At 37.6% G+C, this 27,937-nt stretch overlaps 1 protein-coding gene across 1 annotated transcript; it reads left to right on the top strand.

Annotated features, from left to right (window-relative positions):
- Positions 1-320: 320 nt before the first annotated feature.
- LOC140135777 (adhesion G-protein coupled receptor G4-like) lies at positions 321-25,754 on the top strand. Its single transcript, XM_072157394.1, has 11 exons — positions 321-381; positions 958-1,443; positions 2,531-2,583; positions 2,691-2,837; positions 4,394-4,721; positions 5,443-5,612; positions 8,096-8,254; positions 8,966-9,075; positions 11,858-12,135; positions 13,801-13,885; positions 19,817-25,754. Exons 1-11 carry the CDS (start codon positions 324-326, stop codon positions 20,196-20,198), a joined length of 2,256 nt encoding a protein of 751 aa, XP_072013495.1. The 5' UTR covers positions 321-323; the 3' UTR covers positions 20,199-25,754.
- The last annotated feature ends 2,183 nt before the right edge of the window (positions 25,755-27,937 follow it).

Raw genomic sequence — 27,937 nt, 5'->3', positions numbered from 1 at the left:
AGGGTTAGGGCTAGGGTTAGGGTTAGGGATAGGGTTAGGGGTAACCTTAATGTAACATTGACTAAAATTAACCATGTTTACATTTTAAGCCCTTTTACTGATTGAATAAGGATGAGGATGGGGTGTGCTATCACACCTATAGGTGACATAATAAAAAATAATAATAATAATAATAATAATAATAATAATAATAATAATAATAATAATAATAATAATAATAATAATAACAATAATAATAATACCCCAAATTTAGGATGAGATATATAAGCACAAATATTGTCGAACAATTTGTTTCTTCTTTTATAGAATATGACACAACCAGGATGATTTTAGTTTTAATGGTTGTTCTTTTGAGAGGCACTTCCTTTACTTTTGGGCAAGGTAAGTTGACGATTTTGAAATTTGAGTTAACTAGGATTTCATATTAAACTGGATATTTGCTGGAAATTAACGTTATAATGGGGTTATATCAAAGGAATTGTTGTCAATAAAATGTCCGTTATTAGACGAATTGAGCATGATGCATATTTAAAAATCGATCATTTATTTGTGCGTGACAGAGTACATCACACAAAACTCCATTTTTTTTGTTTAATCACTTATAACCTATAAGCTCATAGTTATATTAAGCGGTATAGCAGACACAAACTCTTCGTCTGACTTGGGTATTACTAAATATTAAATTGGAAAAGAAAGGTTTAAGAAGGATATTATATATATATATATCTTCTTTTTACTTGATGCACAATTAACGAAAACAATGAGTTACTCTTCAGCGTCGTCTTTAAGTAGACGAACAGTGACTAACGAAATCATGTTTGTTGCAGGTAATCGAATCTAGTTAGCGTTGTTTTATAAAAGTATTAAATGGGAAAAATGATTACTAATAATTCGAAACAAGTTTATCGATCATATCTGATTTCCTGATTTTATCACACTTTATTTCCCATGTTACAGAGTGTTTCCAAGGACAAGATATCATTGTGCGTAGGTCCACAACATTAGATATAGGAGGCGCGCCCACTTCAATTATTGTGTTCCAGAATGACGTGATATCGTGTAATGGACTTCTTACAACATGGAACTTTTTTCCAGCGAGAGCACAGCCTCTCAAACTATTAGTTCTACGACCAATCGGAAGCGGGTACACAGTCGTCGGTATTAATGATGTTCCTCTAGGAAATGTGACACTTGGTAGGGCTAATGAGTATGACGTACCAGAGTTATCTCGTATTGCAGTTGAAGCAGGAGATGTTCTTGGTTTTGTGAACTGCATTCCACCTACTTCCACGTGTGGCAATGGAATATTTTTTGACTACAATGCTGGTAGTCGGTTCTCTTACAAACTTCTGGGAGACTTAACCGATGCAACTGTAAATTACACATTCGATGCAATACAAGGTGTCAATTCTACCTTTTCCGTTTCAGCTTCAGTAGTATCAGGTATGAGTATCTTTAATTGTATATATCAATTTGTAGGTATTTCCAAAACGTTATTTCCACGTTAACTATAGAATTTGCATGGTATCATAATGATACTCTGATCAAAGAAAGAGGGCGCTGCAACAAATAACACCCTTTAAAAATCATCAGAGGTCATTTCAAGGTCACGGCTGGAATTTGTGGTCTTACAAGACCGCAGCATATCTACTTTCTTTCGGTTTATTGATTAGCCGACTACAGTGATTGACTTGTTATTTTCATTATACAGCCTGTCTCAAAACAAATTGTGCAAGTGAAAAGCGCCCTCTTTGGCAATTACAAAATACTGTAAACAGGATTGCCTGAGAGGGGATTCTCAAAACTCTTGCAAGGGGGTTCCCATCTCTCTCATGAAATAGCTTTGAATTGTAAACAAAGATAAATAATCAAATTACATTACTCAAGGGCACATCACAATATGCCACTACTTCCAGATCATAGGTTCGTTTGATATAAGTAGGCCTACGCATCCAGTTCTTCGAATTCTTTTCTGCATGGCTGTTTCTTTTATTAACAAGACCCCTCTGGCATCAAGCACATGCAAAAAAACACACAAAAAACACACAAGAACACAAAAAAACAAAAACAAGAGCGCATCCACAAATGACCATCGCAACCAGGATCAGCTCCCCGAGTTTCATACGGGTTACAGCGAGACAATTAGCAGTAGGTTCCTTGTCCAGGGGAATTTCAAGCAAACTAAACTACTGCCATGGTTCGAACCCGCAACCTCTCGCACCATAGTCGAACGCCTTATCGATTGAGCTAACGTAACTGCTAAACCCATAATACCTTAAACGCCTTATCCATAAGGTTAACAAGTGTCAATAAGCAAACAACATAAGAGCAAAATCATAAACGAGCAATGGTGACAAGAACATAATTACCTAAAATACAAAACTGCAGTCTGCAGATAAGGAAAAAGATAAACGAATTAATACATGGAGCCCATTATTTTAGTGACATGAAAAAATAGAGTTGTGTTGAGAATGTAACCATTGAGACCTTAACATCAGCCAACAGTTTTATTTTCTATTGCTTTATATAGACCCAACGAGCAAGTGTTTGACAGAAGATGCCGCACTGATCGACTTGAGTATGGTAAGATCATAAGTAAACCTTTCTGTGACCTTACTGAATGTGGCTCTAAAGGTGGGTATGAGAATTGAGATATGGTCAATAATGGGGTTCGCTGTTTCTCCGCACAGATTCCAACAGATGAGATCAATGTAGCAGGAAAAATAACAGAGGTTGCTGAATTAACACTTAGGCCTATGTGCCTTTCAGAACTTGGAATAGGAGCTGCTGCTGAAATACTTCAGGACGTGGCTTTAACAAATTCAACATCTATTAATGTAAGTAACTTTAATTTAAGTTTGCAATTTGATTCTTCCAGGACTTCTCCCCCACATATTGCTAAATGAATTAATAAGATTTTAGCGGGTTCGCCGTCTGACATATTTAGAATTGTCAAGCTGTCAAGTATCTCTGACTTCTTCAGGACAAAGTACCCAAGTATGCAGCCCCTTGCCTACTGGGGGCAGCCTATTTATTTAATACTTTTCAGAGCCATTTGCCTATTAGGTCAGTGATCATACAGAATGACGTCAGATGATTATTTGACAACGATTAGATGCGCGATGAGTATCACTTCATTGCGGACGTGGTAGAGATTAGCAGCTGGTAGAAGTTTCATTGACCCTGATTGCTAATGCTTAATGTGTCAAACTTATCCCCAAGTGGTTTCATCCCACAGAGGTTCAAGGCCTTCTTTGCAAGTTTGTTCTGGCAATGCCGATCCTTCTTCTTTCTTTTGTTTTGTAGCTCGTCGGTGTTCAGATATTCTGACCTTTGGCATGAAGGGATTGTATTTTTCAAAAGATCAATAAACATAAAATATTAGTCACTTTGAAGTTAATCCTATTGACTGGCGTAAATGACGTAACAAGGTTCAAAGAGAGATTACTAAAGCTAAGTTAAATTATTATGCTCAGAGAATTAGATCTATCCAACAAACTAAGCCCCGTAAGTGGCACAAGCAGATTAAAATTGTCACAAATAACAAAAAATCTGAGCTCAGAGTGAATGCAGGGACGTAGCCAGCTTTCTTGGTCAAAAAGCAAAACAAAACACACACAAAAATAGGGGGGGCAAAATAACAACTTTAGGGGCAAAGACGAAAAAATTCCCGATTGCATCATTTTGACCCGGTATTGAATATCAGTCGGAAATATACTTTTAGCGGTTTTTTACAGAGACTGTACATGTAATGTCTTCGAGCGTTCAAAAATACTTCGACTACCTACATTAGTACCCAGTTTTAACCACTGTTTATCAATGGGAGCTGGTGATCTAATAGATAAGGCGTCCGTCTAGTGATCGGAAGGTCGTGGATTCGAATCCCATGCCGGCACATTCCCTTGGGGTTTTTTTTTCAAGTTGGGTTGTGTGTCGGGCGGGATTTGTGTTTATTTGTTGTCTTGTTTAATTGTAACCCTTTGGATTGGTCGGGGGATTGGTAAACTGTTCTTTCACTGTTCTTTCTATCTGATTAATATTCAATTTCCTCTTGTAGCGAGCAATCGTTCGCCATTGTGTTTATAATTATGTTCTTGTGCAGGATGCTACCGGCACTTGCATCGGCTCAACCGGCGTCTTCAGCGGGTGTTATTGCTCTTGAGAGCTTGGGATGATGTTGAGATACTTGATGACGTCACATATGTTGATGACGTCAAAATAGGAAGATGTTGCACCACCTGGTTCTACACCTTTTACTCGGTTCAGTTGGTTCATATGAATAGCTTCCAGAACCTTATGAGTGAAATTGCAAGAGGGATCTCAAAAACATCACTAACAGATCTTCAGAGCAATAACATATTCGCTGATCGGGTTATAATTATTTTACATTTAGGTCACTTCATCCTTCATTGTCACTACAAACAACTTAGCAAAATCGATACCGACATCCGGTGGCGTAAACGCACTTGATACGAGAATAATTCTCCAATCACTAGAAGACCAGCTAAACAAGGTTGGACAAAATTTCAACCAGAGCGAGGAGCAGCTACAGGTGACGGTGATATATCCGAATGAAACGCTCGTTAACACTGGTCTGGGATATTCATCTGTTCCTTCAAATCGCACAATTGATGAGAACCTCTCAAACAATGAACAACAGGTTCACTTCGAGTTATCCTCCATCCAGGTCGATGAAGCAGAGGTTGCGGTTTGGTTGCCAGGTGAGGTCAATAATTATTCTTCAGGAGGTACGAAAATTATGAGAAAGAGGTTATGTAAAACTACGTGTAGCGTTGCCGCCTTGTGCGTCTGGCAGCGCAATATTATAAAAATTATTGCTCTGAGGTTTGGTCGCAGTGTACATGGTGTAGGGTCAACAAATACAATGGAGTAATCATGGTCGTTAACTCCAAACAATAATAACTTTCATTATCTATATTAGAGGATTAATAAAAAGTTACACTTTGAAGATTTGAAATGAGTACTATTCACAGGATACCAGGATTCGCCCAATTCACAACAGCTAACAACTCTAACTGGCCTTAATTATTTTAAACAGGAAGGAGGAAGCTTTTTTACAATGTCATATCGTTGTCACATTAGATCGTTATCAGTTGTATAACTTGTTAAATCTTTTAAACTCTTTTTATTTAATGGTTCCGCAGTGTTTTAAATGTTTTAAAATGCTAATTGTATAGAGAAGCAAATATACTGCAAATTATATGTTAAAATTCTGAAACATTTTTGCAAACAAAGTTAATACAAAAGACATAAATAACGTGGATCCCTTTCTCAAAACTGCTAAAAATGTTGATGTAATAAAGAAATGAAATAACAAGTTATACATGTACTCCGTACCCTTTAACATTCTCTTACGTATTGTACATAAATAAATAGAAATAAATTACATATAAAATACATGACGCGCTTCCTTTCTGACAGTCTCATCTCCAGTTGTATTCACTGTATTCCTGAATGACAACCTATTTCAAAGTTTTGAAACCATGCAAGATGACACGTATGTAAATAGTCGTATTATGAGTGCTACTATTGCTGATGCTTCAAAGATTTCCCCGTCTACTCCAGTGAAGGTATATTTTCGCCAAATTCAGGTAAGAATATATCAATGCAAGGGATGGTGACACGGTCAAAATAAAGCTCTAGTCGTGATTGTTTGGGAGACCAAAATAATGTCATTATCCACGGTATATTACGCGGACATATTCATTAAAGCGACATATAGGTCTCCGTCAAATTTAAAATGGTTCAGGCCTGCATTGTGGTTCAGGCCTGCATTATACAGGTTGAGTCAAAAAGAAGTAAACTTATGTTTGAGGGGCTGTAACTAGAGGTCTGTAAGGAATCTGCTATAAATGAAAATATCATTGAAAAGAACAAAATCTATACGTCTAAATAAAAAAAGAATTGTTGCAATTGCTCACAACAAACTAAAGTTACACTCACTTGAATACAATCACCCATTTTTGTAGCTGCACACGGCTGATTGATTTTCATCTATTTCAATTTCGACGAATCAACAAAGTGCTAACAGGATTTATTGTTGAAATGACAACTTTTGCTTTTAATTAATAATCAACAAACAATGCAATGCATATAAACTCAGGATGAAGTCTATGGCGGTACTGTAGTTTGTAGGGATCCCAATTCAAGTCTTTACGAACAATCCGGCAGAAGCTTGATTGGGGAATGTTGGGTGAAGGTTTGCGTCTTGAGCAGATCTTTGGGTCTTGCTGTAACGCATGTCTAACTCTGGCAATGTTCACTTGTGATCTAGCAGTTCATGGTCTGCCTGAAGCTTCCGGCTGTCTGTTCCTTAGTGTCCCATGTACATTGAGCTTGTTCACATTCTTATATACTGCTCCCTTACATGGAATCCGCGGATATCCGATTAGCTGTGGGAAATTGGACACGAAAAAAACCTTCAGTTGGACTCTTAGTTTCATGATATATACTTCGTCGACAGAAATGTGCGTTCCTGTGCCGTAAATTGTGGTGCCATATTGTCGTTTGGCCAGTTTCATTATAATGTAGTGCAATGAGGTAAAATTCATATTGAAAAGGACCCTTTAATTGTTGATCGAAACCACACCTGCCACGTAACTTTATTTGCATTTGAATATCGCGCCTTACCAATCAATATAATAGATATTTGGGAAGTGAAACCGTGTGCAGCTACAAAAATGGATGGTTGTATTCAAATGAGTATAACTTGAGTTTGCTGTGAGCAATAAAATTGCAGCAATTATTTTTAAATTTAGACGTGTAGAATTTGTTCTTTCCAATGATATTTTCATTTTTAGCAGATTCCTTACATATCTCTAGTTACAGCCCCTGAAACATGAGTTTACTTCTTTTTGACTCAGCCTGTATATGTATTTAGACATGAGAAATGACAACGATATGCAAGTAGCATTGGTTAATTTTTATAAAAGTTCTTTGCTGTGGAGCCTTCATCAGAACCATGATTAAAAGCACTTCTAGAATCTGTGATTACAAATTCATCGAAATTATCTATTGCCAAAATTTATCATATTACATCGGGCATCAAATGTGTCAAATAGAGGGGAGTTACACATCTATTTGACCCCGCAAGAAAACCTCATTTGAACCCAACTCGCTCAGTCAGTGTTGCCGATACCTTACAAGCAGTGAAAGAAGCACAAAGGCGTGGCGAATCAACAATTGACCTTCCAATCCGAGCCAAATGTCCCACGTCAGCTACGTTTAGCCAACGGAGATACTTCATTGACAACCCATCCGATACATATTGATGTATGTTGCTCCATCATGTCGTAAAGAGAATACTTTCAAACAATATCCAAAACCGGGATCTAAAGTGAAATATTCATATGAAGAGTCTATGAACGATCTGTAAACGATGTAAAACACAATTTGGCGCTTTAACCGCAGTGTTGGCAACATTGTACTCTATTGTCAATGATTTCTATACATATTGTTCTGGATCGATGAAGATACAAGTTGTGAATATAACTGATTAATACGTAAATGGTATTTTTATAGGCCTATGAACAGAAAGACAAATAGAGATAGAAAACGGCCGAACCTGCATATTTCAGATGAAATGATAGAATAAATAATAACCCATAACAACCTTTGCATTAAAGTTTAAACTGCAAGATTGGCTGCACAAATGCACTTCAAGTCCAATTAGGTAAAAATTGCAACATTTTTGGGGTATATTCTGTCTCAAACTATCGCCATGATCACCGGCTTCACTAATACTTTCATCTCTAAAATCATTCTCAGGAATGTTTTTTTTTAGTAAAAAACGTACCTACTTTGTAAAATATATCTTCTTATTGCCCATTAATCAACAAAATTGTATTATCATTACGTCGATTTCTAAAGAAATGTTCTAGACTTTTGGTTGTTTTAGCCAAATTCAACCTGTGCTAACCGGTGTATTTCATGGACTACTATACACGCACGGAGGCAGTATGTACGTCCAAGCCTGGGTCACAGAGGTACAAGGTATTATATGAACAGACCAAGTACCTTCAAACAGAAGTGAGTTGACGGTAACTAATTTAGAAGTGTGTTCTTTCTATTTTAGACAGTAGGTGATACTGATCTTGTTGAATGTGTCTACTGGAATTTTGATTTAAATTATGGAGTCGGCGAATGGTCAACAGAAGGTTGTCAGATGGACATAATGCAGAATAACCGTATTACGTGCTCATGTGATCATCTAACACATTTTGCCGTTTTAGTGGTAAGCAATTAAGCTTAATAGCTCCGAGCCGACCGCGATGATATGGAATGGATTCAATCACACTCTAATAAAGAATAATAAAAGTTACTAAATTTTGAGTAAAAAGGAACAGAACAATAAAATGAATCAAATAGAGCTCAATATTTATCAAATTTTTACTCAATTTGAGTACAATGTAATTAACATTGAGTTAGGGGTAAAATATCCAAAAGGTCTGCTAAAAATCGCTTGCCCCCTCTCGACCTGCCAAAAATCTTTTGCCCCTTTGTACATGATAAATTTTTGGGATCCCAATTTGCAAACCTAAAATGGTCTAGATATATATTGCGGGCGCAGCGGGTTTGTTTTGGGTACCGTTTTTCTAAGCCTTTTTAGAGCGTTTTATTTAAAAGGCAACCCATGAATATATGCCAAAATCTCTTCCTTCCACTCTCGGCTTGTCAAAAATTGCTTGCTATCCAACAAATTCTTGCCACCAATTTTACCCTCCCCAGGGCTCATAATTATTGCACAGCCTCTTATATTGACTCCTTTTGTTGGTCTGTTCCATTTTTACTCATTGAGTAATTTTGTATTTGCAAAATCCTATATATTTAGATGAATTTATTCACTTGTTTTGATCATTGATTAAAGAATAACGCACTATCTCTTATTATCTCATCTTAATTATGATCTAAATTTCACTTTTCCATCATGATTCAAATACTTCAGAGGATTGACGGACTCGTGACATCCGTTGTGCTGGATTATATCAGTAAAATAGGATGCTTCGTCTCAATTGGAGCTCTTCTTATCAGTGTACTCACAATCTTGTTAGTTGCGTAAGTATTTGCGTTAATCTTGGTGTAGATTAGCCATCCGCTAAATAATATATAAAATTTATATAGATTAGGTATTATCTGGACTTGACTTATAGCTGCACAGGACGTTGTGTCCCTTGCCCCCTGCTGAGTAAGCCTCCCAGCAAACACAACAACGTTTTAAAAACGTTTTAAATAAGTTATATTTTGGCTTTTGGTTTAGGTGAAAATGTTTTATATAATAACATTAAAATGTCGGGTTATATAAAGGTCATGAAAACGTTTTAAAACATTTTGTATGTAAACACACTACAACAACATTTTTTAAATGTTTTCAAAATGCTATTGTAAACTACTTTTGAAAACATATTTTGCCTAATATTTTGTCAACACTTAAATAACATAATGTTACAATATTTGCACCCAGCAAACACAGAAATGTTCTTAAGATGTTATTTTCAAAACGTTTTAATAACATTTAAATGTCGGGTTATATAAAGGTCATGGAAACATTTTTAAAACGTTATTGCAAATATTTTGGTCAAATATTTTTCGCAAAACATTTTTTCAACTCCAAAATAACATTCTGTTTAGAATGTTTTGTATCAAGTTTTCAAAAATGTTTTTGGAATGTTATTAAAATGTTTTTATACCCTTTGGTTATGAAACGTTTTATACCCTTAATATACCCTTTTTATATACCGACATTTAAACGTTTTCTGACAACCTTTTATAACCTATTGCGAATGATGTCGAAAACGTTTTGTGTTTGCTGGGCTCCTCCATTCATTTCTGTCCCCTGCTTGTGTCTCTGCTTCCTGTGGGGTCATTTCCAGGTCCCTCTGAATTTGGAGTTTCCATCTGATTGGTGGACGATCTGGTGGTAATTTTTTGCTGAAGTAATTTATGTAGTCTTGGTGGGGAAGCCGATGTTGAGGCATCCTGAAGGTCTGCCCAGCCCATTTCAAACTTCTCCGGCAAATAACATCATTGATGGAGCTAGTGATGTTGAGACTCTGTCTGATGGAATTATTGCGGTTTTTGTCGAGGCTCCAAGCATTGCACTAAGGCATCGCATTTCAAAAACAGCCAGTCTGTGTCCAGCCCAGGATTCTAATCCATAGATGGCAATAGGGAAGATGATCGACTGGTAGATCCTTACTTTTAGAAATCTGGTGATGTCATGGTTAGACCAGATGGTATTTTTCAATCTACCAAATGCCCAAGCTGCCAACGTTTAATATCCTCCTCTACTGAGGGCACACTAATACCCAGAAAGCATTTCCAATTCATAGAGGAGATTTGCAGGTTCTCAAAATTCATATCCATGAGTGTGGTGTAGATTTTGGATGTCCTTCCTAACGAACTCCAGATATAGATTGAAGAGGTATGGAGAGAGAAGACAGTCCTGTCTCACATCAACTAAGACTTCAAACCAATCAGTGATCTTTCCATTTATCACGACTGAACATTTGGTCTCTCGTACAGTCTTGCAATGAGGTTCACCAGTTTGTTTTCTACTCCAACTGATCGCAGACATTTCCAACGGGCCTCCCTCCATATGGTGTCAAATGCTGCTTTGAAGTCTACGAATTGAAGTCTGGGATTTTTTCTTCAGGCCAGGCTGTGTTGATGATATTCAGCAACATTTGCTTTAACTTTTTCAAGACTTGATGAGTTAGCTAAGGACAAGGACATTAATAATAATATTGTGCCATCATTTTGAATACATCAGACAATAACAAATGCCAAAAGAGGTCTATTGGCTACAACCCTGCCAACGATTTCAGCAAAACAGGTCGCAGACAAATATATCAGCAAAGTTTACTCGAAGGGAGCTATTGACGTCAGCTTAAAATACACTCCTCCCACAGAACCCAATGTGTCAGCTTTCTACTGCTTACCGAAATTACACAATCCTGAACCAATACCCGTCATGCCGATCATTAATATAGCATCGGATCATCGGCCCCCTAGTTGGTCAGTTTATACCACTTAAATAACGCTCAGAAAACTTTCATGAAATGAGATTATCACATCACACGGTGTGACCGCTATCATGGCTATATTCACATCCATTCCTTCTAAAATGGCGAATATCTCATTAAGGACAAGACTCTAGGCGAGCGAACGGATTTATTGGTGGACGTCCTTTGGGATCGAAACTTCTTATAAACCCAGACATCATCAGGGGGAAGTTAGTCCACGTAACGAATGAACCCCCAGGGACAAACAGAGTAATTTGGTTACTGTCTGTGGTGAAGCTTACGTAGGAGCCCGGGCGTAGGAGAGACCAAACAGTTCCTCACGGCTAGGTTTAACCACCACCGTAGACCTAGGTCAATTGAAGCCCGGGATTGAAGCTCAGAACTCATTTCCAATCATTGCCAAACATTAGAGTTTTTTTAAGCCAGAGGAGGTGATCCTGGACAGCCATATGGGAGAGAGAGGATGAGTAAGCTCAGTCATCAACAACAAAAAGGGCCGGGCCTCCCCGGGGGGGCCTCCGCTTCCAACTGCTACACGCCTAGGACCAAGCTTTGTAAAATCTTACCCATCGCTTGTCACGTGACAAATCAGATGCCTGATGAAGTTCGGAGTTACCCAGTTTTCCAGTATTCCACTTAACCGCTCCTATATATCCTTGTGTTTGTTGTTGTTCTAAACTCCACCGCATGAAAAAGAGGGTTCAGTGGCACACAATATTTATTCGCCTTTTCCGTTATTATACTTCAGATATGTATGTAATTGTCCGACTTTTGCATTATATATACATGTAAACATATTGTTTCTTTTATCACAGTAAACTGCGTAGATCAACTGTATACCAAGCTAGGCTAAACCTCTGTCTATCTTTATTGGCACTCTATCTCTCCTTTTACTGTGGTATCGAACAAACGCAGTACACTCCGGGTTGTATCATCATCGCCGCGGTGTTGCACTATCTACTGTTGACTTCCATTTTCTGGACGGCAGCTGAAGGGATACTTATGATATATCTCTTCGTATTAAAGCGTCCTATGCCAACTCTACTATACGATATACCACATTTCATGTTGAAAGCATGTATCATTTGCTGGGGTATGTTTATGCATTATGAAATTATCATCTCTCTTTTTTTAATGTAGGATAATGTTATGAAATATTACAAATTTTATTTCCACCTTTAGAGACAAAAATGACCGAAGCGACGCAATTGTTATTGTAAAAAAGTGGCGTTATTATAACGTATAATAGGCCTACTGTATATATTATTTGGTTATGCGCCTTTTATATGTTTTAAAAAAAAACATTTTAGACTATTCATGTCAAAGAAATTAAGTAATAACAAATGAACAATCCCGTTTTCTCGCTTGATTAACCAGACTAAGATATAGGGAAACGGTGAAAATAAATGCTCGCGTACGGGCAATGGCGCCATGTAGCAGTTGCGAGCCATACCTGTTCTAAATCCAATATTAGAGTCTATACTGATTGGTCATGCGCGTATTTGGGGGGGCGTTGGGGGGCGCCATCCCCCGGGGTATAAGCAGGGGCGGCGGCGGAAGAATAAGGGGCGGTAAAAACAGGGGCGGCAAAAAATGAAGGAGCGGCAAAACTAATTAGCAAAGAAAAAAGGGCGGAAAAAATTGGAAAAGTATTAACAATTTTGAAAAATGGTACTATCCATCAAAATGTGTTGCTTTTAGGGCGCTAACGCCTAAAATCTTTTTTTTTTTTTTTTTTTTTGCTCTTCACTTTTCAAACCACCGAAAAAAATTGGGTCAACCTTTTCGGGCTGTTGGGGAAGGGCGGCAAAATTGAATTTTCTTCAGCCCCCCGGGATAGGAGCGGTCACGGTACGCCACTGTTGGTGGTCTCCCATTCAACGGTTTCTTTTTTTCAAATTAAATACAACATATAGAAAGATAACGAATTATATTATGTGATTGATATTATGAGCTGTACATGTACGTCGTTTCGATATCTTAATACTAATAACGGCGTGTCCGTCCGTCCGTCCGCGCGCTATCGCGTTCACGTCCGCGCGCTATCGCGTTCACGTCCGCGCGCTATCGCGTTCACGTCCGCGCGCTATCGCGTTCACGTCCGCGCGGTTCGCGTTCACGCGGTGCAGTATCGCGTGCTCGCGGTGCGCTATCGCGATGTATCAACGGGAGTATGCGCGGAGTACAGTGCACGCATCGGAAAAGCATTACAGTGTGACTAACAGGTGCATCTCATCGGACCAATAATTATAGGCCTTATTTTCAACACATATTTCAATACCGAACACGTGCACACACCAAACACGTGCATATAGGCCTATTTCAGCAGAACATGACTATTTCCGGAATCCTCCAGAATGTTTAACATAAAAATTATCCGTTGTGGTAAGGCCTATAACCGTTTTTGCGTTCACGTACCGAACTACTGAAGTACAGTAAGCTTCACACCTATAAAACAAACAGAGTCGATTAAGTTGTGTCAAGTTGGGTCTTGATCAATGAGAGACGCATTTCATAGTAGTTTAAAAAGTCAGGGCAGGTATATGGGTAACGGGTTTGGGTAATTAGAAATAGGCCTATCACGAGAAGCGCCCGACCCGAGAACCGCGAAATCTAGTTATATATATTACCGGATGGTGAATAGTATTGAATAAATAAAGTTTCGCCTGATTTTATTGAGCCATACGGATTTTTTTGTTGGTTATCCGCTTGTTGTTTCATTATTGTGGATCATCATATTTCTTTTTTTTTTTTAAAGGTCTTCCACTTATCATCACTGGTATCACACAAGTATTCATACACGTGTTGGAAGGAGGGACGTCTTTGGAACATAAAGCACCGTTGTATAAGTCATGCAAAAGTTGCTTGCGTTTTGCAATATCTTGAGGTATACCTTCGGATGATTATGATGATTTTGTTTTATCACTCAGAGTGATATAATTGCCTGTTATTGTTAGAAGCCTCGATCAGTCGTTTCATTAGGTGTGTGTTGAAGTCAACGTAAATCTGAAGTATACTTAAAAAATAATTTTCTGGTCAAAAGAAAAAAAAACTTATTTCTTTAGAAATGTGAGATCAAACCACAATGCTTGCATACTCTTGTTATGTTTGCAAACTAAATTAGATTATGTAATTAAAGGATTGTCCCATCTCCATTAGCAAACTCAAAATGTTATGTATTCATATCATAATGGCCTCATAATCGCAGTTTTAATTTTAAAATATTTCAATCAACATGTTTATACTGCTTTCAAAAAGTTGCCAAGCTTTTTTACCCGACTCGTCAGTAAACTCACCGATCATTTCCATGTTTTTTCTCATAGAAAGTACCGCAACCTACCAAATTAGATAAAGGTGTGCGTGTGGTTCAGGACTAGTGAGGTGTTGGTTTGAGGTTGACACCCAAGAGGTTGAAAAATCAAGCAACATTGAGCCAGTCCTGAACAACACGCCCTTTTTTTCTGGTAATAGTCTGTTTTGAACCGTTTACTTACATACACTCTTATTTTCCGCATACGAAATCCTTAAACAACCTTATGCAATCGTAAGCAACGGGTTCACTACATGGCACGGTAACCCGTTTATTGGTTAAAAGTTGTAACTCTCTTCACGGTTTAAGGTTACGCTGAATTTGGATGGTTCCAGGTTAAATACCACTAATTATGTATTACACGTGTTTCAATGGGAAAATGCCTAATTTCGGGTAGAATTTTCTCATATTCAGAACTCTCACAGTTCAATGCCACCAATATCAGGTGAAACTATATGATTTAGATGCCAAATGATCAAAAATTCAACATAGGTTGACCTGAGACTTTTCTTGTTTTAACGCACTGAACCGTAAACACCTTAAAATGACAGTGCGCCCTCGAAGCTGAAAGTTACAATTTAAAACCGAAGCCGTGCGTATGAATTTTGGTACTATTACATCAAAAATGTCATATAATGAGAGAAAATGTACCATTTTGAAGCATCAAACTCTAAAAAGTACTTTTTTCGCTATATAACTTGATCAATTTCAGTGATTTTAATGCAGTCTTTTCGAATGCCATGAAAACAAATAGTTCCTCATCGTATTTCAATGTATCGCCCAGGCCTATTAGTGGTATTTAACCTCCAGGTTCAAATTGGCTGTTACGTACTTACGTAGCCACCTAAACCATATTTTTTTTGCAGAAAGTAAACATCGTAGGCCTAAAAATCATAGGTCATCTCATCTCGAAGCTAACATTCTAAGCATTATTATTAATTATTATTTATTAATCTAGCTCAAGCACAAATGTACTTTGAAAGTGTTTCAATTTTGTTTCATGTAAAATGAGCATGAAGATTTTTGTGACAGAGGCCATAATTTATTTATACAAGTCCCGATTTCTCTCTCGATTTGGCTGCAGATTATAAACAGGTCAACATAATAATGTTGCTATCAATTGAAAACACAGCTTGTGTGGATTTTATTTTATAAGCTTATGCATTGACAAAATTTGAGTGAAATCTGGTACCACTTTATTGTCATTTTGCATCAATAATATTGTTTTTGTGTATGATATTATCGCCAAAATTCTCAGCCACATTATTTCTATGATACCTTCTTAAACCACACGTGGTATGCTAATTTTACTAGGATTCGCCAAAAATGAAATATCTGTGCGTTTTGTCACATTGATGCTGTCATTTTCACGGATTTCAATATCTCGAGTTATGGGCCATGACAGAAATAGGCTACACATGAACAAAATGAATTGTTATAGCTTTATCTTTCAATCTGTTCACAGCACAATGGACATGGTTATTAATGATTAGCGTGACATTCTAATCAAAAATTAAATACTTACTTTTTCATCAAAAATGTTGAAATACGGACCATTTTATATTATTTCCTCGAGAATTCAAGCCAGCACAACACACACACGTTGTATCGTATGATACAGACAACTCGCATCCAAATGACGTAGCGAGCTCCAGGCGGTGATGGAAGCGATATCGCCAATTTTGAGGTCGCCATTGGATTAACACATAATCATGAAATTTACACAAACAATTCTAAATTTGTTATGTGGTGTCAAAGCAAAATTATCTTACTCTAAAACCGTCGGGGTACGACAATGTACCCCGGGAATGTACCACACTGCAAGTATGTTAATTTTCCATTTGTAATTGCTAACAGTGTATTTGGAATGGGGCTGTCAGCCCTGTATCTTCGCCAGCCTCGTACGTCACGTGTTGCGCTTCCTATGCCGCCTGGCGAGCTCACGTCCGCACGGCCAAGAACCAGTTCGGCCCAATTCCGATTTGCCCTGCTATATGACAAACAACTGTGTCCAATTTCTGTGCCGTTTTCTTCCTCCACTTCTTTCTCCTGCCACTCTCTCTCTCTCTCTCTCATCTCTCTCTTTCACTCTCTCTCTCCCTCTCTCCTAAATATAGGCCTAGGATATATAAAATAAATAAAACAAAATAATAAAAATGAATAAATGAAAATTAGGCCTATAGAATTACAAAAAGTCCTCAAATAATAGGCCTACCGTTCACAAACACTTGTTAGTGGGGGCCTGATGCAAAAAAATTTTAACACGAAAATTGTTTGCCGCCCCGCTTTTCAGGTCTCCAACATTTCAGGGCCCACCCCTTTTCTTTTTTGACATGAAAATTATGGGTCAACCCCATCATCAGAAAAGCATATAAACTCAATTTTCCCGGAAAAATTTGTGGTCAATTTTTTCAGGGCCCCCCCTTAGTAGGAGGGTCAAAACTTTTAAGGCCTCCCATTTTGCATCAGGCTCCCTAACAAGTGTTTGTGAACGGTCCCTAATGTAAAAAATTGAAAATGGCCTGACAAAAATACTGCTTCCCCCGGCATGCCCATAAAAAACCTTTCCCCAGTCCCCACCCTCTCCGCTTGCCAACAAATCCTGCCCTTTGCACATGACAAATATTTGGTAACCCAATTCACAAACCTAACATGGTCAGGGTGTGCAATAAAATCGAGCCCTGGGTGAGGGTAAAATTGGGGAGGAAAGAAATTTTTGGCGAGCCAAAAGGGGGGGCAATTTTGGCAAGCCGAGATGGGGGGGAAGCGATGTTTGGCAGACATTCACGGGGCGCCTTTTAAATAAAACGCTCTAAGGCGGCTTAGGAAAACAGTATGTAAACACAATAGATGCAAATTTTCCTGTTCGCTGCGCTCGCAACACACCCCGACAGATTATTAATATTATAATACTGAGATAACCCTGAAAGAAATAGATCACTACTGCCACCAGGCATGGCATGTACACAACGAGGTCCATACATAAAGCAAGACATTCATTTGGGAAGGATCAGACCAAAACAAACAAAAAACAGACAGATAGGGCCTACCGTCCATATATCCATGTGTATCTATGCTGGGATCAGGGGCGTAGCCAGCCCTCTTTGCCAGGGTGGGCAAGGGTCCAAAAATTTCCCCAAGTTGAATAAATTGAGCGAAGCGAGCAAAGCGAGTGGAGCGCCCACTGGCGTGGGGTCCAGGGAAGCCCCCGGAAGCTCATGGATTTGGGGGCATTTTTATACCATGAGGAGAAGCCTACTTGCATACATTTGTAACGTTTTTATGCCAAAATTTTGCCATGTAAAAATGTAAAGTTTTGATTTTAGAATTATCTGAAAGGAAACAAAAATGAATAATACAATGTAAGAACAATACAATAAAACAATACTGATATTCTTGAGTTGATTTAACAAGTTGTTACATTCACTATTACATTCACTTAAATTATTTCCCCCTTCCCCCTTCGTTCTCTTTCCTTCTTCTTTACATTCTTCAATTTCTTCCCCTTTCTCTCATTCCTCCCCCCTTCCATTAAATTACATTCCAGTTTATTCCCCTTCTGTTCCTTAAGTTTCCATTCTTTCTCTTCCCGTCTTCTTCTTATTCTTCAGTTTCTTCCCCTTTCTCTCATTCCTTGCCCCTTCCATTACACTGACTTGAATTACTTCCCTCAAATCACTTCCTGCTCCCTTCCTTAAATCCCGGGCTTTAAATTCCCTGTCCTTCTTCATATTCTTCAATTTCTTCCCCTTTCTTATACTCCTTCCCCCTGTACATGAATTGTTTCCCCACAATAAACATACAAGTTGTTGTTTTTCCTCTTTCGCTCCCCTTTCCCTTTTCAATCCCCCATCCCTCTTAGACTTCCCTTTTGTTTTTTTTATTTCCCTCTTTTTTATTTATTCAGGTTTCCTCTCTGTTGTTCCTTCCCTCTTGACCCTTTCTTTCCCCACATACCCTTCCTTTTCTCTTCTTTCCTTTCCCCTTCTTTCTTTTTTCCTTTCTTTTTCCCTTCTTTCCTTTCCTTTTCCCTTCTTTTTCCCTTCTTTTCTTTTTTCTTCCCCCTTTCCTTTCTCTTTTTTCCCTTCTTTCCTTTCCTTTTCCCTTCTTTTTCCCTTCTTTTCTTTGTTCTTCGCCTTTCCTTTCTCTTTTTTTCCTTCTCGCTCCAAAATTTCCCCCAGATTTTTTCAGGGTGGGCGAGTCGCCCACCCTGCCCACCCCTAGCTACGCCACTGGCTGGGATCCATGCATAGAGGTGTCCCTCTCGGAGTCTTATTTGTAGCACATATACTATGCCTTCACAACACTATACACATGCATTCATCGATCGCGTATCGAATGCCAAACTTCTCTATATTCGCCAATCATGTTGTAATTCACTATTATCTTGAGCTTCCTAGCTGCACACCTGAATAATGTAGATAGAAATTGAAGTAGATATTCCGGCAAATGGTTATGATCATTGCTCGTCAGCCACCGCACAATGCCTCGTCGATGCAGTCCGCCATTTTTATTGTATTCTTTCTTTGATCAATCTTCGATTAAAGGAGGATTTCGTGATCCTAGCATCCTCATTTTATGACATTTAGCAGTAGATATCCACGAAAAAAAGTTTATTCCCAAAATATCAGTTGGTTCCGATTTTGCGTTTGCGAGTTATGCATGATTATGTGTATTACACTGCTCCATAGACAATCTGTTGTAATTTCGTTCTGGTATACCAGAACGAAATTCAAATTTGGCGATATTTTTGCTAAACGAATTAATCTGCAAGAAATTTTTTGGTACATAAACATTATGTAAGAGGAGGTATCCAGTGGTATAAAAATCTCAACTTTTTTTTAGAAAAGTGGGGGGATGAGGCTGTGGATCACGAAATGCCCTTTTAAGGTTTGCGCGAACTTTCTTGCCGAAATAATACGGATATTGATTAAACGCATGTTATTTCTTTAATCAAACATGTTGATTAAAGTATTTACTTCGCAAATGTTTAAACAATATTAATAGCACCTGATTAACCCTAAAAAAATACGAAATAATTAGAATGCAAAATTGACATTGAACTGCAAAATGCATTTTAACATTGTTTCCGTAATTCTACACGTATCCTGTGATCATTCCCATCCATTGTATTCCTTTTATTATGTCCAGAGACAGAGACCGTTATTTTGACATATGGTTTTGATAATGTGCTAGCCACTAACAATACTCTAGATAATGGTTTGGGCAACGAACTTATATTGGATTATCTGTGATTTGATGATAAAGTAGCTTTTAATCTGAAACCCGATTTTGCAGTTGGCATCCTCTAATGATATGCTTAATCAGGTCACATCTTTGTACGTCTGTTTGCTAGTCAGTGTGCTGGGTTTGGTGTAGGTGTGTGTGTGTAAAAATACTTGTTTTAATAAATAACCATGATAACTGTATAGATTCACATTTTTTTCACATTTTGATCTTGCAGTTGCTTCTACGACTCGCAGAAGATACTTATATGTGCCGTGTTGGTACCGATTGGACTAATACTTCTTTTCAATCTTGCCACGTTCCCGCTGATTATATTTTATCTTCATGATCGAACCGTCCAAAGTACTCACAACACAATGGAACACGGCAAGGTGCGAAGGCTCCTCGCTATAGGTGTGCTTTTAGGTGTAACCTGGGTGTCTGGATTTTTGGCAGTAAAGGAAGCTACGGAGATATTTCAGTATATTTTCTGTATATTGAATTCTTTACTTGGGTTCATGATATTTGTGTTTTTTATTTTACTTAATAAGAAAGCCCGTGCCTTTTATGCAACGGTGTGTTTTCCCTCTAAACACAGGCAAATTATATTCAATTCTTAAACCACTTCTCAGACTGAGAATAATCAGTTGAATAATACTCCTCTTTTCGCCAAACGCCAAGTGTTCCTGGAATGCTGCTAAAATAAGAAAACTTTTAATGCTAATTTATTGCACATTCTAGGGAAGCGTGGTTACCTTTTTAAATAGCCGAGTGAGAGGGTTTTCAATGAAATATTTTTTGTGTCAAAATTGAAGCATCCTATGTATAAAAGAATATATGAATATTTACTGCACATATATAACGATTCGCGATACCCAATTGTGGCACATTTGATGTCGTTTAAGGGGCAGAGAATTATATTTCAATTTTATATGCGCCAAAATGGTTTTTTTAATTGAGCAAGAATAAGGATAGAAAAAACGTTGAAAATTCTATGTAAAAATTACATTAGACCCCGCCAAAGATTACTGTTTCGTTTTTATGGTAAACTAATCTTTTATTTCCTGAAAAACAAATTGAGGTCTAATGTGGATTTTCAATATAAATGATAAAAACATCGAACGTATATACAAGAAAAATGGTAGGCTCCACTATAGTATTATACTGACCCACATGTATATACGAGCACGTGTCCGTCGAGTCAAAATCTATATAATGTATTGTCCATGTAGAGGCCCATTTATTGTCGGATTGATTTCTGTATGTAGAACACGCAGTTAACAACAATTGAGCGCTATTAATGCACATTAATGTTTTTAAGCAAATAAAATTCCAAAATATGGTACGTTTTCTGCCTTTGCTTGTCACGTGGTAGGCATATGTTGAAGTTGCGATTATTTGTTCAAATAAGTTACAAAATGGATACCAACAAGACAAGTGGCCGAGCGGTCTAAGGCGCTGGACCCATAGAGCATTGTTACGAGTCGTACTTGACTCAAGGCCAAAATCACCTTTTACCCGAACTCACACGAATGCACAACACAAATACACTGTTTGGTTAAGCTAACAAAATATAAGTCTTTAATTGAAAGCACGTTATGATTGGTACAATATATGACAACAAATGCACATACACAATAATCAAATATAATCACTCTTTAACTATTTAGTACTTAGCCAGCATTCTTCTTGGTGATCATAAAGTTCTTGCAATGTTCTGGACGACTGATGTAATATATCCTTATTCACTTGTCCTGCGAAAATCAGCGAAGTCCAGTGAACACTTGCGTTTATAAATATCCTTGCGTATGAAATCCTCACACAAAATGGTGTTATTTCCACCTTTCACACAATATCTTCAGGAAGCAGGACTGCGATGCAGTTGTCCCCACTTATATTGACAGTCGTGTTGCTCCATAACCAGACTTCAGCAAATCGGCAGAAGAATATATATTCCTTTCTTGGAAGAAGTACGTTCTTTGACGTATTCTAGATCTTCTCCGACAACACTGGCAGGCAGTAGTGCATTGACTGTAAGCATATTAGCTAGCTAGCCCAGATCAACACTATAAACTGTGAATAATTATGTTTACCTTTTCTTATATACCAAGCAGTGGGAAATCCCAAATATTAATAGCCAAATGTGATCTTGGAAATTCCCAAGCCTTAATTATAACATTAACCTTTCACATGACATCATTTCCTGAGGGGAGTCCCGTGATGTCATCTTCACTTTACAACCTCAGGGGGGGTTTCCAAATATTACAAATTAGATATGATTCAATTTGTTTTGCTCAATTTAAGAGGGGAATTCCCCCAAAATGTCATCACTCATGTAATTCTGTAAACAAAGATAAATCAAATTAAATTACTCAGGGCACATCACAGTATCCATGATAGCGGTGCGCCGTGAGTTCGAACCCCACCTCTGCCAAACTTAATTATGTGAACTACATGAAAATGATGTCAAAAAGTTCATGATTAGGTAAATCGGAGAGGAGGTACAGGAATGTCGCCTAAGGTTTTCAATTTGGGTAAATTCAACAAAAAGGTAGTGTCATTTAAATGACCAAAAACAACGAAAATAAAGCAAACTTGGTCTCGTTTTTTATCACAGAATTAATGTACATGCCTCCTTAGTAATTTGGAAGCAATTTTGAAATGTTTTTTCAGAAAACAGATGCCAGTATACACCTTATCCTTCAGGTCAGCCAGTTCTCAGCGTGTTTTTTGCCAAATTATTTTACACGGATTGCGAGCGAGAAACCATGAGATTCTTCAAGATCCTCATTTCACAACTAGCCGATTGAGCTCATTAGCGACCGTGCTCACGACTGACTGCGTCATATTGAGCATTCTTTTTACCACTTTTAAGTGCAGTTGTGCATACACAAACGTTTGAACCATGACCTTTGCCCTCGAGTGACCTAGGTTTGATTTTGTTCATACTTCCGTGATATGGAGGATTACTTTCACCAAGTTTAAGCCAAATCGGGCGACGTTTAAAATATAGTCCCTGGATGACCCTTGACCTTGGATAACCTCGATTTATTTTTGTGCTCCCCTCATATGAAGGATTCCACCTACCAAGTTTAATTCCAATCTGGCGAAGTTTACATTTAGCCCCTGTATGACCTTTAACCTTGGTTGACCTCGATTTTGTTTCGCGCATATATTCCCCTCGTATCAAGAATTCCACCCACCAAGTTTGAGCCCGATCGGACGAAGTTTGAAATTTTGCCCTTTGACCGTCAACATGTTTTCCCCGATACCTAATTATATCCGAAATATCGGATCGATGAGTCGCAGTATTACATTATTTTAGTAGTATAGAAAGTAACCGAGGACCCCTTCGGAATACCACTTTTTCGTACCAACGTTGGTACATCATATATGAGGGTTGATGTAGAGGCACGAAAACAAGAACAAATATCGAAATTGGCGCGCGATCTGAGCTAGTCCTTTTCTGGTGGCTGAGTATGACCTTCGACCTAGGTTAAAATAATTGTTTAAAACCACACAATTTGGTCAAAATTATTATAGATGTTAGACTTCTATATTAAGAAATGCAGTTTGGAACTGAAATACCCCCATGATATATTTTCTATAATTAATAGTCAATTAAAATAATTATAACATGACCTTGCCATGATTTTAATCAACTTGTATTTTTCCAAAGGGTATAAAGATGGCCGTAGGATTTGCACTTAGCTATACGTGTTCGAGCGCCAACCAAAAAGCAAAAAACAAAAAACAAAACAAACACAAAACAAAACCAATCTGGTCAGTATAGAGCATTGCTACGTGCATTAATTAGTGTGTAATTATGTATACATGTATTTACATTCATAACTAATAATAACTAGTATGAAGGCACATACGCAGAGAAATTAGCATGTTTTTATGTTTAAATCGATTTTAAAATTCAAATTTCACACTCATTGGTGGCCAAGGGTTCCTATGGACCCAACCTAAGTATCTCATAACCGGTATCATGGGGGCGGAGCTGTGTGTGTTGGGGGTGGGGGTGTGTGATGAAATCACAGATTAATACAGACTATTCGCCAACAGGTTAAGTCCCAGTATTCCCCGTTAATGATCGAGAGCCAATCGTTCCATATAGTGCCAGATACCGCGTGTTTTTACGGTTTTTCAAAATCGCGGAGGCATGCATTGCTTTACTCGCGTAACGCGGAGGCACGCAACGCCGGCGTTGATTTTTTAGACACATATGATCGAACGAGAATTCACAGAATACAAAGCATGGAGAATTTGGCTCTTTGCGAATAGTCTGTAGTAGTCTCTAGTTGAACCGGCATAGAGTCAGTCAATTATTAAAAAAAACTCCGACTAAAAATGTGCGCGTTTACAATTCAATAGATATTATCAGTATAAAATATATTGTTATACTGTATTCTAACGCTTTTAATTGTAATTTAGGAGTTCATTAATAGAATTGAAGGCATACATCATTACTTGTATATAATCTGCATAATGCCGAATAAGAAATGACTATAAACCGTCCTTGTCTCACAAGTGAAGTTACGTTATTCGGCGAGCACGATTAGTGATCAAGGAAAATAATTTTTTCCCTGTTATGTTGGAAAATCGTCAGTAACGTTGCCTTATGTAGTCTAATGATACAACGGGACTGGGCGCTTAAAGCGGTGATCACAGTGATATGAAACCTCAAAATGACGCCAGTTGTGTAATGAGGTGAAAAAATAATTGAGAAAGCTAAGGTGAATTATAATGCGGACAGAGTGAGAAAGTTGCAACAGACTGAACCACGTAAATGGTATCAACAAATCAAGTGTATGCTTTTAAAATTCCAGCATTTCTGATCTTAACGGGCACATGCCAGGAGTGGATAGGGCTAACCACAAGGCAATGGCTAATGCCATCAATTCCAGGTTTGTGAGCGTATCCTCCCTTGTTAATACTTTGATCATTCTGAGCTTCCATCCTTTTTGCCTGCTGTGAAACCTGCCCCCGTTCTTTATCCATGGGATGAGTATAGAGAGCTTAAGAGAATTAAAACCTCAAAATCAAGTGGCCAGGATGGAATTCTTCCCAAAATCATAAATGAATTTGCTCATGAACTGAGTAGTCTTTTAACAGACGTGTTGAATTGTTCTTTTAAGAAGGGAATTGTGTCACACCAGTGGAAATCTGCTATTATTATCCACATTCCAAAGCAACACCCGCACAGCATTGACAAAATGAGACCGATATCACTTACTGAGGTTTGCTAAGGTTGCTGAATGGTTTGTGGCCAAATGGATTGTGTACGATATTGAATCATATACATTAATCAATTTGGGAATATCAGTGGTATATCAACATCTCATTACCTAATCAATCTTGTGCACACACTTTTCCAAGAATCAGACAAACACAACAATGTAGGAACGTGAGATATAACCAAAACATATCTGATAATGCCCCCCCCCCGTAAGCTTGTGTCCCTCAAGTGATATAGGTCTCATTTTATCAGTGACCTATCTGCAAAGGAATTCAGAAGCAATGACTATACAATATATTGGAATTGCTCCAGCTGTAATGAACATCTGAAAATGCCTTTTAATCATTTGAAGGATAAGTCGGCTGATACTGAATATATGAAATCTCTTTTCGAGAACATCAAATACAATTCTAAAGACAAAAATGATGCATTTGAAGTAAATGACTGTAATAATAACACACAATATTTTTCCACAGACAACCTAAAAGAAACAGCCGGTATAAAAAGCAGCAGTTTACTATTACTTTGTAGTAATGTAAGAAGTCTGACTAAAAATTTTGATGCATTAAAGGAGTTACTCTCAGAAATTGATGTCAACTTTCAAATCATTGGACTGGTTGAAACTTGGTTGAAAGAAAATACTCATGATTACTATCATCTCAGAGGATATAACCTCCAATTGTGTAATAGAAATGACAAAAGCGGTGGTGGGGTATCTATGTATGTTAACGATAATATTGCTTATAATGTTAGACATATTAGTGATCTAAATCATGTGTACTGAATCGTGAATTATAGAAGAAAAAAAACAATTCGCAAAACATTGTAGTTGGTGTAGTATATAGACCACCTGACCAAAATATTGAAGAGTTTAATAAATATGTTTGATGCTGTAGTATGTAAAATAACAGGTGAAGAAAATAAGCTTATATGTGATGCGATCAAGCAAAATCAGTCGGAACTCGACAATAATAAATTTTCAGTTTCCTATAGAATAGTAGAAAGCATTTACAAAGCTAGATTTTGCCGAAAACCCCGTTGAAATTAAACAACCAGTTCCAAAGATATGAGCAATTAAAGAGTTTCCAAAACAAAGGAAAACAAAAGGAAAAGTTTCCTTTGTTTGGCTATATCTCAAAATCAATATTTCCGAGTTCCGACTGATTTGGCTTGATCGCATTACATATAATGGGTGATTTTAATATAAACCTATTTAATGATGATGTTTATAAACCAATTGGTGAATTTGTAGATGTTATAACATCATACTCTCTATACCCTATAACTATTATTCTAACTGATATAAGTGACCATCTTCCTATATTCGTGTCTACAAACCTAAGCATGCTAAGTGTTTATGGTAAAAAGACCAATGATGTTGTCATAGAAATTAGGGATATGAGTGTACAAAACAATGATGCACTTAAAGATAAACTCAGCAAGGTTGATTGGGACAATATGTGGGAAAATCATGATGCCAATGTATCATACAAGTGTATTGATAAATTTAAAGAGGTATTTGATGAATGTATTCCAAAAAAAGGTAGTTAAGAAATCTCATACAAAAACAAATGATGCCTAGGGCACCTTGGATAACCTATTCTCTACTAAAATGCATTTGTAGAAAGAACAAAGTTGTTCAAAAACATATCCAAAAACCTACTGATACGAATGTACATAGATATAAGATGTATCGTAACAGGTTAAACTCCTTATTGAGGAGGGCAAAACAAAATTATTTCAGTTCTCAACTGGATAAAGAAGGGTATAATAGGAGAAATACGTGAAATAGATACTCAGATGTTCACGAAAGACATCTTCTCAAAAGTCACAATGAAACTTCTAGTGACCCTCAAAAGTAGCATTTTTTGACCATTTTTGGTGCAAATTTCTTAAAGTTGGTCAAAATTCAAAAAAATTTAAAAAAAAACGGCTCTTAGATATTTTTATCTAGTTTTTAAAAATTAATTTAAAAAACCCCAAAAACCCGCTTTGGGGATTGATTTTGGGCCAAAATGAGCATTTTGGCCCAAATTTGACCTCACAGACTGTATTTATCAAGGCATTGCCATTCTAAATATATTTACTTTTATACACTTTAGACCAACAATTTAGCAGTTATGACGCCCGAAAGTTTCCACAATTCCTGGGTTAAGACCAACCTAAAGATGGGTTCTTTGTAAATTGTTTTTTATGTTTATGTGTATGTTCGTTGTTTTGATTAAATTCTCATCCCAATCTGAAGATAGGCCTTTCATTGCTTTCTTTTGTTTCATCTGCCAAAGTCCTGGGCATCTTCATACAGCATGATCTTAAATGGGATGCCCAGGTGGATCACATGTGCAAGTGTGCTAACAAACGCCTCTTCATGCTCCGTTCTCTGAAACGTTTTGGTTTCAACGTTTCTGAGCTGAATACAGTTTACGTTGGTTACATAGGTCCCCTTTCGGAATACTCTGATGTCATTTGGCATTCATCGCTCACTGTTAAGCCAGAGGATGATTTAAGGAAGCCCCATCATGCACTGCAAACATGTTATCACTAGAGTTTCAACTGCCACTTTACTTTTCAAATCCCATTGAATTCTGTGCAAAAGATGTTGTTTAAGAATTGTGCGTGTGTGCGCATTATTACTTGGTCGATTTCAGAACAAAAGTGATGCATAAAGGATAATTCACACCTTCTGTAGGTAACATAAAATGTGAAATCGACTAGCATTTTGAATGCGTTTTTATTGTAAATATATCAGTCAAAATTCAAATTTAACCATGCCCGTCAATGCAATGTGCGAGCAGTGGTGTCATGTTCACTCACACAGCTGTGCTAACCGCAAGTCAACACAGTGGCCTGGTGGGAAGTGCGTAAGCCCAACACCAGAAGTGATAATTGTAAATTTAAACTTATGATCTCAACACAAAATTAAGACGTACCTCAAATTTTCGGTCACAACTTTGACCTTCATCTGGAGACTGGCAACCCAAGTTTGGGATCAGTGACCTTTTGGACATTTGACCCCAAACCCGGTCGTACACTCTGGGTAACTTGGTTGCCAGTCTCCAGATGAAGGTCAAAGTTGTGACCGAAAATTTGAGGTACGTCTTAATTTTGTGTTGA

The sequence above is a fragment of the Amphiura filiformis genome, chromosome 16 (assembly GCF_039555335.1).
Source record: "Amphiura filiformis chromosome 16, Afil_fr2py, whole genome shotgun sequence".
NCBI classification, from domain to species: Eukaryota; Metazoa; Echinodermata; class Ophiuroidea; order Amphilepidida; family Amphiuridae; genus Amphiura; species Amphiura filiformis.
The sequence above is the reverse complement of the archived record's forward strand: the minus strand, read 5'-3'. Positions and strand labels throughout refer to the sequence as shown.

Excerpts from the sequence above, each read along its gene's own strand:
- LOC140135777 (XM_072157394.1), top strand. The coding sequence starts at position 324 with ATGATTTTAGTTTTAATGGTTGTTCTTTTGAGAGGCACTTCCTTTACT. Across the intron at positions 382-957 it reads TTCCTTTACTTTTGGGCAAG|AGTGTTTCCAAGGACAAGAT; the intron begins GTAAGTTGACGA and ends CCCATGTTACAG. Across the intron at positions 1,444-2,530 it reads TTCAGCTTCAGTAGTATCAG|ACCCAACGAGCAAGTGTTTG; the intron begins GTATGAGTATCT and ends TGCTTTATATAG.